The 13,148-nt window shown below is 41.8% G+C and overlaps 1 protein-coding gene across 1 annotated transcript; it reads left to right on the forward strand.

Moving 5' to 3' along the window:
• The first annotated feature begins 601 nt into the window (after positions 1–601).
• Positions 602–10,749, forward strand: dhx32b (DEAH (Asp-Glu-Ala-His) box polypeptide 32b). Its single transcript, XM_012863943.3, has 11 exons — positions 602–1,073; positions 1,237–1,430; positions 3,439–3,814; positions 3,905–4,141; positions 4,965–5,058; positions 6,143–6,292; positions 7,014–7,205; positions 8,531–8,671; positions 8,768–8,958; positions 9,608–9,798; positions 10,323–10,749. The coding sequence occupies exons 1-11, from the start codon at positions 792–794 to the stop codon at positions 10,492–10,494; spliced, it is 2,220 nt and encodes a 739-aa protein (XP_012719397.2). The 5' UTR covers positions 602–791; the 3' UTR covers positions 10,495–10,749.
• The last annotated feature ends 2,399 nt before the right edge of the window (positions 10,750–13,148 follow it).

The raw sequence follows: 13,148 nt of genomic DNA on the forward strand, positions 1-13,148 counted from the left end.
CAGCTTGCAGGAAAGGTTATCATTTACTAGGATGTACCGATACTTATCATTTGCTTTGCCTTAATGTAGCCCTGTCTAAAGAAGCAGAATCTAAAAACTACAATCTTTGTTGTACATAAAGTTCACGAAGGTAAAAACAAAAATACACAAAGCACTTTCTATGTTGGATTTTTAATGTTAAAATAAATATGTTGAGCAGAATGTTTATATTGATTTAAAATATTACTAATTTATTTGCAATATTTGGAAGAAAAACTATTTTCGCAACAATTTCACACAGTGCACACACTTTTGCAGAAGTGTGAAAGTGTAAAAAATAAAAACAGATCAGGGAAAATCTTTTGACTTTTTGACACAGACTCTCGTTAGTGAGCAAACAGATTTCTAAAGGTCAGCATATTTAAGCTAAATATGTTTTTGCACTAATGGCAGACTGTGGTGGATGTTGTTATAGTGTTCATTGTAAACACCAGACCCCCAGAGGCTCTGCCGCTCTGCTCAAATGTGTGTGTGTGTGTGTGTGTGTGTGTGTGTGTGTGTGTGTGTGTGTGTGTGTGTGTGTGTGTGTGTGTGTGTGTGTGTCATTTGCTGATGACCGCACCACTTCTGGGATTAACGGCCACATGACAACGCAGGGCTGGGCTCCCACTGAGCCTTTCACTTGGCTTCACTTGCAGATGCGGTCTCTCCGTTGCTGTCTAGCAGGGTCCTGAAAGCCAGAGCTCTCCAAACTCAATCTGCACAGACGCAGATATGAGGTGGAGGTCAGGAAGACTGGAAGTTCATCTGCGATGGAGCCAGACATCATGAGTTTGAGTGGAGAGGACTGCTTCGAGGGGAAGTCCCCCTGTTGTTCAGATTCCGAAGCGTTGAGTCAAGGAGACAAAGAATATGATGATATCCTGGAGCTTAATCAGTTTGATGGACTCCCCTACTCGTCAAGGTTTTACAAACTGTTGAAAGAAAGGAAAGAGCTGCCAGTGTGGAGAGCAAAGGGGGAATTTATGGATTCTTTGACCAAAGGACAGTTTGTGGTTCTCAGTGGCTTTGCCAAAACTGGAAGAAGCTCTCAAGTGAGTAATTTTGGGTTATTTTAGATTCTATATCTCTTGTATGGGAAATAATTATAGGTGTTCTCAATGATTAAACAAACTGAAACATTTTGTCTTATTGAAAACTGTCTCATTTTCTGCTAAATTTAAGGATATAACTTATCTCACTTGTTGTTTGCGACAGATTCCTCAGTGGTGTGCTGAATTCTGCCTCTCGGTCCAGTTCCGGCACGGCATGGTGGTGTGCACCCAGATTCATCCACAGCAAGCAGTGGATCTCGCTCTGAGAGTGGCCGATGAGATGGACATCAACATCGGCCATGAAGTCGGGTACACCATCCCGCTGGAAACCTGCTGCACCAGCGAAACTTTCCTCAGGTGTGAAACGGCGGTGCTTGAGAAAATGCACGGTCATGACACACACTGCTAAATCAACCCGCCTTTTCATTAAATCTCAGGCGAGTGGAGAACAAAAGGCTGCAGGGACCCTTTTCATGGGCTGCGTCACAGCTGCCCGGCTCCCTGTCGACCCATATGTCACACTCACCATGTGGAGGCCTCATAAGTTAGCTGGGGGACAAAGGAACTCAGCACTGTGGGGGGGTGGGGAGTGATTAGATAAACAAGCAGTAGGAAAGTAAAAGTGTAATAAAAGTCAGTTTCTAAGTCTAATTAAATACCACGAGTAAGCCTGAAATGTTGCTGAAATCTCTCGTATTAGGAGGCCATTTATATGTGAGCAGTAGCAAGTAAGATTGTCAACCTGAAAAGGGTTTTAAACTACACGGCCAATCAGAAGTGTTCTTGCACTCCTCATGGTAAAAGAATATTTGGTTAAAAGTCCTTTCGCAAGTTGCCTCCGACAAGCTTTTGGTATAATTAGGGTTGGATATTTGACCACTTTTCTTGACTGAAATGCATTGATTTAAATTGTGGACCCAGTCCACACATTTGTTGCGTAGCTAATGTCTATAAGAATCTATGAGGCTAATGTCAGCCTGCTTTATCATTTCCAGTATTAGTTTTAATCTGTGTTCCTGTCTGTGATTTTTACCCTGTAAAAAATACAAATTCCGTAAATGTTTTAACAATCTGACTGTCCAGACTGGAATGCCCTGATCATTTTTTTTTTAAGTAAAATTTTTTTGTAAAAATAGTTTTAGGGATAGATGAGACAAGGATTCAGCCATTCCACGTGAGAAACAAGAAGTATGTTTGTAAGTATAAAGGTGAAACTTTTTAACTAAGAACATTGAACTAAGCGTCTAGTATGTTGGAGGCTGCATCATGCTGTGGGGATGCTGTGCTGTCAGTTATACTATGGCTTTGTACAAATCAAATTGTATAATAAAGGAAGACAACCTAAAAACTTCTTCCACTTCCAACAAGATCAATTGCTAGCTTGTTGAAACTTGGGCCCAGTTGAACATGTAGTGTGATGATCCAAATTAAACATCCGAACTGAGACACGAGACACGAGAGTAACAGTGGCACTGGAGTTAGGGAGTTTGTCTTTCAATTTGTCCCGCAATTTCAGGTTGTCGGTTTGTTCCCCTGCTCTGATTGTCTCAGTTGTTGTGTCCTTGAGCAATACACCCGAATTACCTGCTGACAGTGGTCAGAGGCAATTTGCATCTGTCAGTCTGCCCCAGGGCAGCTGTGGCTACTAACATAGCTCACCACCGTGAATGGGTGAATGACTGTAGCGTAAAGCGCTGCAGGGTCATCGGACTAGTTAAAGCGCTATTTAAAGTACAAGCTATTAACTATTTACACGTTCTCATTTACAAGAGAGACCTGTCAGCACATGTTTAAAAACTTGTGTGGAACAATACAAGACTTACTAAAATGTAGTATCACAAAATACAAAATAATTAAGCAAAAAATCAAGAACTTTCTGACATTGTTACAAGATTTTTTCAAAAGAGTGATAAAATCACCCAGAGAAATTTGATTTACGCTCAAGTAGACTTTATGGTTGCGTTGTAACTTCTGACATCTCGTGTGACAGCATGCTTTTTTTTATCACCAGCAACCACTGTTTAGTGAAGTGTAGTGATAGTTACAATAACCGCTGTAGAGGTATAATTTGCCAATTTTCTTATTGTTGAGCAAGTATTTATGATTAAAACTCCTGCGTAAATTAGAGAAAACTCACAAGAAACTTGTGAACGCAATTCTATTTAACAAAATTAATTGAAGTTGTCTGTTCAATCACCATTCCAAACTAGATAAAAAAAACATGTCCCAATGCCTCAAATACTTTTTGAGTTCATGCCCTGTGAGGTGCAAATGCAAACCTCTGACTGTAGCTGTCCTTGAAAACTGCTACAACAAACTTAAATACAGGATGAAACCAAAGTTAATTTCTTCCATTCTGCCTCAGGTACTGCACAGATGATATGCTGCTGAGGGAAATGATGTCTGACCCCTTGCTGGAGCGCTATGGCGTGGTGATCGTAGACCAGGCCCACCAGAGGACGGTGGCCACCGATGTGGTTCTGGGTCTTCTGAAGGAGGTCGCCCTGCAGAGGCCGGAGCTCCGTGTGGTCGTTCTATCAGCTACCCAACCAAGCCCCAAGCAGCTGACCCTCTTCACTGGGTCTGCGCTGCCAGGCATCCATCTGGAGGCCCCAGAGGTCGAGGAGGTGGCGTACAGCAGCACCAGTGACAATTACTTCTGGTCTGCTCTCTGTCTCGTCATGGAGATCCATCGCTCCCAGGAGCAGGGGGATGTCGTTGTGTTTCTGGTAACTGAGCAGGTAAGACGCAGCTCTGGACCAAACCTGAAATCCTAAGTCTGAAATGAAGATTTTTGTCACTTAACAACCTCTATGCTTGTCCCATATCAGGAAATAGGTCTGGCCCATGACATCCTGTGTCACAAAAAACGTGGCTTACCACCTGATCTGGGTGAGCTTCTGCCGATAGCTGTGCATCCTGGTCAATCTGGGAGTCTACCAGTCCGCGGGGAGGAGGAGACGGGCCAGACAAGAAGGGTATTCCTCACTCGCAGCCCAAATGAGGACTTCTTCTGGGCCGTCACCTCGATTAACTTTGTTATTGATGCTGGGCTGGAAAAAAGATTCGTAAGTTTTGACATTCTTGTGCTTGTGTGATTATCCATCCATTTTCTGGCTAACTTTCAACCAACAATTAAATAAAACTCTGACCTGCCAGAACATATTTTAGCTGATAATGATTTACTTTTTAACAACTAAATGTTAAGATGACAACAATGTCAATTGTTCAGCTTTCTGAATACATTTAACATTGTACAGTCCTAATATTACATGATTTATTATAAAACAAAACATTGATTTAAAAAAATAAAACTTCTAATGTTACAGAATTGTCTCTTTCTGCATCCCTGAAAATCCACAAATCCATTTATATCATCCAGGTTTTAGGCACAGTTGTTGTTACATAGCTTTATAGATAAACAGTATTGCATCATTATTTCAAAACAAGGCAAAAAGATTGCAAATTAGTAGTTAACATTACAAACAGCATTTACGACTTTCTGTCATCTGCTTATATCTAAAGTGAAAGCTGACAAGTCTCAGAGAATATAGGTACTGTACCTTTGTAGAAGCATCTTACACCTTTTGTGCTTCTGAGCACAAAAGATGCTTAGAAGAAGCAGGAAATTAGTATTTTACAAAGTTAAAACCCCATGTAGATATTCCATGATTACCTGCAATCTCCATAGTGGCATATTATTGTATGTGTGTATATCAACGCTGCCATTGAAGTCTATTAATTTTTTCAATATATATATATATATATATATATATATATATATATATATATATATATATATATATATATATATATATATATATATATATATATATATATATATATATAAAATTCTGGGCCTCTGTTACTCTCCATCTCATTATGTCGCAGGTTTACAACCCCAGGATCAGAACAAACTCTGTCATCATTCAGCCAATCAGCTCAGGTCAAAGCGAGTGCCGCAAACAGCTGGCTGGTCCAACAGGTGAGCACTTAATTCTGCAACTTTAAACTTCAGAAAGACCTTCGCCAGTCTTTTCTTAGGTTCGACTTGCTGGTAAGACCCCGTTTTGCCTTCAGCACCTGCTACAATTTTTGACGGTATATAGATTAAACCATGCCGCAGAAACGTTGATCAGAGACTTTGGTCCGTATTGAAATGACAGCATCATGCAGCTGCTGCAGATTTATCAACAGCACACCCATTAATCAAATCTCCCATGTAACCACACCCCAAGGTGCTTTGTTGGATCTGGTGACTGTGTAGGCAATTGGAGATTGTCAAGTTAAGAAAAAACAGTATTACATAATTTAAGCTTTGCAACAGGCTGCCATTTCATCATCAGATCATGCATATGTTGTTGCTTTGTAGCAATGTAACAGCTTGCAAATTCTCCTCAAGCCACCCTGCATCCAAGGTGGCCTCTGTATACCTCTAATACCTGTTGTTGCATATTCCACACATACTGTGTTGGAATCACTTTGCATGTCCGGCGGTCAGAGGAGGGTTAATTATGCCTAATGTTTCTGAGTTATATTGCAAAGACACAAATGTGTTATCTATTGTATCTGCCATTTTCACATTAAAAAAGCTTTTTTGTTGTTGTTTATAACTGGAAACAGTTTAGAGCAAAAATGGATTAAATGATGCTAAGCTATTGCTAAGGTGCCCTAACTTTATCAAGAGCATATCACCCATACCATTACACCAGCACCAGCAACCGGGTTCATTCAGACAATGCTGGACTGATCTAAGCTTTTATGTTTTTTACACCTAATTCTGACTCTACTGTCTAAATGGACAGCCAGTCCTATCAATGTGTTTGTCTGATCTGTTATTGTCCATTTTACCTAAGCCTGTGTGAACTGTTGCCCTTTTCCTGTTCTTAGCTGACCCGCTGTGGTCTTCTGCTGCTGTAGCTCATTTGCTTCAAGATTTGGTTCAGACAATTTTCAGACCATTCTCTGTAAAATGCTGTTGGGGAATTGAACATGTTTGCGCATGAAAGTGGCCTGTGAATGTAAATCTTTAGCTGTGATTATCTGTACAATACCTTTATGTCCTTCAGGAAAGTGTTTTCGCCTTTATCCTAAAGAGAGACAGCTTCCTGCAGAGATCCGTCCCCGTATAGTGGAGTCTGACATCACCTCCACCGTGCTCTTCCTAAAGAGGATGGAGATTGCGGGGCTGGGTCACTGTGACTTTATCGACAGGCCAGGTAAGGTTTATGTTTTAATCAGATTTAAAAAGTACTAGAAGGTACATTATGGGGCTTTGGCAGCAAGAAAAGAGTATGTGTTTGTCCCTAAAATTCACTTTTTGTAGGATGCCAGAATCTTTTGGTCCAGTTTTGTTCTCTGTTTGCTCCAACAGACAGGGACTCTTTTTTTTTATTATTAAAAGGCAGTGAGCCATGCTTGAGCTGAACCGACAGCTCCTGTTCTGCAAGCATCCTTTCAGAGCTGACCTCCATCTGTGTGCTTTTGTTCTCGCGGATTTATACACAAAAACAAACCACAAAGCACACGTACACCCACACACCCCATTAGGTGATTAGAGCACAGGCATGGCTGAGCTGGAGCGAGGGTGAGCAGACGATAACACGCAGCATTTCTTTCCCTCTTGTGTCGGTTTTCTTATTCGAATCGAGAAAAAAAAAATTATTCGCAGCATGAACCAGTTTTTATTCTGCATCACAGTGTAAGGCAGATGTTTGCGAGGATTAAACGTTTGTAATCTGCTGCTCCCCGTTTGCTCCGAGCCTTCCCAGCAGGGTGCTGCACTTTGGGTAGTTAATGTAGATTTATGTGGAATTAATAATCACCCAGTTTAAACACAGATATAAATCTGCTTTTCTTGGCTCATGTCAGAATTCTGCAGCTAAATAATCATCCTGCTGTTACTTGAACAAAGGCGGTCATTGAAACCTCTCCTTCCAGACCCTGGAGGTCTGATGCAGGCCTTGGAGGAGCTGGACTACCTAGCAGCTCTGGATAACGACGGGAACCTGTCTGAGATGGGCATCATCATGTCTGAGTTCCCGCTGGAGCCTCAGATGGCCAAGACTGTGCTGGCTTCCTGTGAGTTTGACTGCGTCAGCGAAGTGGTCATCATCGCTGCCATGCTAGCAGGTGATATTTGGCATTAAATACCAATATAAAAGAATATTTCTCAGTTATTGTTACATTATAAGGATACATTTATGTATATTTTACTGGGATTTCATGAGGTATGTGCATTTTTTATTCATCCCTCTTTACTGTAAACCCCTAAAATGAAATTCTGTGCAACCAACTATGTTAAGAAAGTCACTTTGTTAGTAAAGCGAGTCAACCTGTGTTTTATTTAATCTCCGGTATAACTCTAGCTGTTTTGTGAATATTAGAGAACAGAAAGCCTCATGAAGACCAATGAACACACTCTAATACTGTGGATGAGTTTAAAACGGGGTCAGGAAATGAAACAATGATGCCAAGCTTTGAACATCTCACAGAACAGAGTTCAGCCCATCATCTGAAACTGGAAACAGTACGGCTCAAGTAAAAACCCACCAGGACCTTGTTGTCCGCCTAAACTGACAGCCATGGAGAGTGGTAATAAGTCTATCAGCTGTGAGACCCACGGTACATCTGGAGCAGCTGCAGATGTAGGAACAATCTCTCCATGAGACGACGGTTTGTAAGTTTGCCACAATGGGGCAACGTTAATATACGAAAGAAGCTGTTCTGGTCAGATACGATCACAGTTGGAACGTGGTGGCAGCAGCATTACGCTGTGGGACTGCCTTTCTTCAGGTGGGCCAGGGAAGCTGGTTGTGGCTAATGAGAACTTGAATGGAGCTAAATACTTTAATTATCGATAAACTATAAATTATCGATGTTTAGAGGCTGTAAAATAATTAAAACTGGGACAGAGGTTCACCTCATAGCAGGACATTGATTTAAGCATACAGCCAGAGTAACAGCGGGATGGTTTATACCGATGTGTTAGAAGGGCCCAGTCAAAGTCCAGACCTGAACCCTATTGAGGACTCTGTATTTGGCGTGAATTGAAATTATTGTTCTCGGACGCTCGTCATCCAATCAGACTGAGCTTGAGCAATTTGGCAAGGAAGATGTCAGTCTCTAGATGAGCAAAGCTGGTCCAGACATACCCCAAAAAGATCTGCCGCTGTAATTGTAGCAAGAGCTGGTTCCACAAATCACTGACCTGCATATGTCAGATACATGTCTGCAACATTTCTCAAGTTTCTACTAAACATGAGAACCACGTTTCATTTTAATTCCGCTTCACAGCTATGCACTACTTTGTGTCACACAAAATCCCAGTACAATCCACCGATGTTTGAAGCTAAAATATGACAACATTTGAAGCTTAAGCTGTTGGAGTACTTTTGCGAGGCACTGTCTGCATTTCTGTGTATGTTCTAAACATTATCTTGTGATATCGTTTTTAGCGCCATCTTGCTTTGTGGTTCCCCCCGTGGAGCTGAAGCCAAAGGCGGCCCAGTGCCACATGAAGTTCCAACACCCAGAGGGAGACCACTTCACCCTCATCAACATCTTCAAGGCTTTCAAACAGAGTCAACGGGATGCTTGTCAGTTCAGAAAAAAAAGAATACTTCCATTGGTCACCCTTATCAATTTTACTCTCTGAATCTCTCCTCCCCGCCTCCCTTTTCTGTTTCGTCAAGACTGTAACGAGGAGAAGTGGTGTCAGGACTTCTATTTCAACCACGCTGCCCTCCTGACGGCCGATGCTCTTCGAACTGAGCTCACAGACACTCTGAAGAGAATCGAGCTGCCCATCTCAGCGCCTGCCTTTGGCTCCCGAGGCAACACGGTCAACATCAAGAGAGCCCTGCTTGCAGGCTTCTTCATGCAGGTCAGATATGGATGCTATTGATGCTGCAAACTGAACACAGCCACGTTTGTAATCTACACGTATTCGCAGTTACACTGACCTTTATATGTCTGGCCTAAAGGAACAACAGTCTGGTGTTTCTGGTTTGATGGAAGATTTTTAAAAAAAAAATCTTGATGAACAATAAAGTGACACAGAAAAAGATAGATTTTCTTCTACGTAGATTTTGAGACTTGGCTGTAGGCAATGTCCAGTGAAAAGGTACTTTCCCCCTTATAGATTGCTTTTTAAGGTCATTTAAGTTTGTGTTCTCAGACTCTTTGGCTGGTGAAACTGAACCAAAATTATTTTTTTTATCAGAATTACTTCATGATTTAACAATGGGAAGGCAATTCTGTTTTCACATTGGCCTGGGTTTCTTGGGAGACCATTAGTCCCTTAACAAATTAAATCCACATATAAAACTGTCTTTGTTTTTACCCAGATATCTTGGCACTGTATTGCCAACTTGAGGATTTGCAGTTTTCTTGTCGACTTGTCAGATTTACCCTCTATTTGTTTACCGCTGAAGGAAAAAACTCAGAGCATGGTGTTTTCTCTCCCCGTCTCTATCGTTTCATAAAGCTTTCCTAACGCAGCGACTCTTTCTTTGGTTCTGATTCCCCCTCAGGTGGCTCGGGATGTAGATGGATCAGGGAACTATTTTATTCTGACTCATAAGCATGTGGCACAGATCTACCCTCTCTCTGGATATGGAGCCAAGAGCCCCAAGCTGGGCCTGCCGGAGTGGGTCCTCTTCCACGAGCACACGTTCTCGGAGGACAACTGCCTCCGCACCGTTACCCACATAACGCCAGAGGAGTAAGTCTTGCTAACTTTTCCGTCCTCGGGCAGTTTTATTCATGCACTCGAGTTTTTTCAAAACTGTGCTACGTAGCAGATTCACGAGTCAAGCTGCGGCCTCTCTTACTGCTTGAAAGCTCTCTGCAGAAACCCTGCGGTAGCTTGGCTTTTGAAGAGGCTCAGACCTAATCAGACAGACACATTCCCCTTACCCTTTTGAACCATATTTAAAGCCTCAGTTCGGGTGAGACTAGTCATGCTGGCTGCAGAGCGAGGAATTACAATCCGGCTCTTTAGTATCTACTGGTTGGAGAGAGGATTACGCATTGCACAGATCCACATGCCGAACAGCAGCTTAATGTAGAAATGTAAGGCTTTGTCGACTGTGTGATGCCCCTCTACGTTTCACGATCCGAGGACGTCGCTTTGAGCTCAGAGACCGAGAGGTGTCTCGTGTCTTCAAAGACGGGCTGAAAATGTTCGCCAATCAAAATAACTCGGAAATCACTTCGAGCCATCAACATTGTTCTCCTTGTTCGCAGGATCGTTCAAATGACACCACAGTACTTTTTCTACAACTTGCCGTCTAGCGAGAGCAAAGACATCCTGCAGAACGTTCTGAACCACGGAGCGTCTCAGAGCAGCGAGAGCAAACGGCCATCGCGCGAGGAGCCCCAGGAAGACCAGACGCCCGATCGCTGCGTCGTACAGTGACTGACCGAGCCGCTGCCGTCAGCCATGTTTAATCACACTGCAGGCCTGGCTGCTCTTCATTTACAGCGTTTACGTCACCAGGACAGTTGAGCTGTGGTCACAATCAATATCCTCCTTTTTTTTTCTTCATTTCTAGCGTTCACATTCCTCTGTCTGTGACCCTTGTGTTTTTTTTTTTTTTAATCAGTGTTCTGATTTTATTTTAAATAGTAATATACTGTGCACTAATATAAAAATAAAAATATTTAACATACATTTTCAAGCTTTTTGTTTTCAGAATTACTCACAGGGCGGGTGAGATATTTACACAGATCTAGCTAACTGTTAACATGTTTAATTATTACAAATGAGAAAATGATGCACAAGTTTGAATTTATTCGGTGTTAAAAGTATACGCAGGCTCAAATGTATACACTATTGTCTAATGTGTTGGGTTACCCATCCAGATCATTCAATTCAGGTGTCCCGATCGCTTCTATGGCCACAGGTGTCTAAACTCCTGCAGGTCGGCATCCAGACAGAGTCCACAGACATTTGTGAGAGAACTCAAGAACCGTGCAAAGAGAGATTTTGTGGAATGAGTTTTCGTAGCTTATGAAGGGGTGTGAAACCCATTGTCGCTGGACCCTAGAGCTGTGGAGACATGTTCTCTGGTATGATGAATTATGCCTCTGTCTGACAACCCGGTAGATGAGACTGGGTTTAGAGGTTGCTTGGAGAACTTGCCAGACTGCATTGTGTCATGTGCTATAAGGGGATTATGGTGCAGAGGGGGATTATGGTGTAGGGCTGTTTTATTCTGGAGCTAAGCTTGGAGTCTTAGAAGTATTCATTCTTAAACAGTTTTGGGGTAAGTTGGAGATCATTGTCCTGTTGGCAAACCATATTCTATCCATGTTCTAACCACCTAGCTGTTTCTTTAGGGGATGAATTCAGAGGTAGCCCTCCATCATCTTTAACCGATCCACCTGGACCACAGGCAGTGAAACAGTCCCCAGGTTGATGCTGAAAACACCATGCTTGATACAGTGGTTCCACGTGTTTAGCTTTAAAGGGCCTCACCCTGATTCTTCATAACAAACAATCATTGGATCATAATCGTGGCCCCGTGTGAAGGTAAAACGTCTCCACAGTCCATGTGGGAGGCTGCAGAATTCAGCTGAGGTCAATGCTGTTTTACATGTGCATCATGGGCTTGTTTCAAAGTTGGCACCCCCCTTATTGACTGATTTCACTGGACAGTGACTGGTGTTACAGAAACTCCCAGTTTAAGACAGGCTTGCTCCTTTATTTAAGGTCAAACGATTAAAATTGCACAATGATTCCAAACACAATCATAAATATATGAAGGACGCTCAAAAGCAAGTTCTGAAACCAACAGACTGATATCTTATTTTAAATAAAAACAACGGTAATATATCCTGCTAGAATTACAGCCACAAAATGCGTGAAGTTTGTTTAAAGCTTACTGAAAGAGATCTATCAAGATATTAGTTGTGCTGCATGCATACTTTTAAACTTGCATGCATGATTTCAACCGATTGGATTAAAGAAACCCCACAATGAAATCAAATCTGTGCACACAAATAATTTTCTTTACCAATTAACCCATAATGAAAATAGAGCAGCTCAAATTTAAAAGACTAAAAATGATTGCATTCACGCCCACGAGGGTATATACACTTCTCATCAACATGTTTATCTCCTTTCTGTTTATTTTCTCAATAGTTTAAAAAGCAAAAGTAGCGTTTTGCTTGAACCTTTTTCTTCTCCTTTTTTTTTTTACTTTGTTTCTGCATTTGCTCTCCAACTACACCCTGCAGCAGAGAGGGTCAAGCCTGATTAATGAGCTGCATGAGCAGTTTGGACACGCCTGCAGCTCCATCTGCCGTGGACCCACTCTAATGACAGCGGGGTCACGGAGTACGACCGGCGCCACAGCGAACAGACCATGTCCTCTCTTCAGCTACAAAACTGATCTGCAAGGACACCCGCTGACTTTGTGAGAACATGATGTTACCTTGAAAATCTTAAATCTTTACTTTTTTTTTTAGTCCGTGCAGCTATTTAAAGACTGAAATACCCATTCCCCAAATACACAAGAAACATACCTTACAAATACGGTCTCGCTCCATGCAGCAAAGTTCGCAGTTTCATAAACCACACAGACCCGTGAAGAAACTCAGCATATTAGAAATAAAAAGATCTTTACTTCTGTTAAACCATGCAGAACAAATATAGATTCACCTTCATACATACATACAGCATTGGTGACACAGCAGCTGTTTGATTCTTGCATTGAATGTTGCTCAACTATTGCACAGTTTCTAAAGCAGATATTGTCGCTTGGCTAAAATTCGACACGCTTTATTCACAGCATTTTTGAAGACCAAAAAAAAAAAAAGAGAAAAAAACACAACCTGAAATGAATCAGAACCTGCGATAATTCATTTATCTAGTTCGAAAGTGTTACTTTTTGTTTTTCTTTGCTGGAAAGTTAGAACTTTCTATAAGGCTGGTTCTTGGTGGAGTCATACTCAATCCTGCCAATGGGAACCCTTTATAGGTAATGGATTTCAATATTGTTTTAATGTACAATTCTTTACAAAAAAGGCACACGCCAAAAGCGGTGATGCAAACATAGAAGCCATCGC

Source organism: Fundulus heteroclitus, chromosome 22 (assembly GCF_011125445.2).
Source record: "Fundulus heteroclitus isolate FHET01 chromosome 22, MU-UCD_Fhet_4.1, whole genome shotgun sequence".
In the NCBI taxonomy this organism is placed as follows: domain Eukaryota; kingdom Metazoa; phylum Chordata; class Actinopteri; order Cyprinodontiformes; family Fundulidae; genus Fundulus; species Fundulus heteroclitus.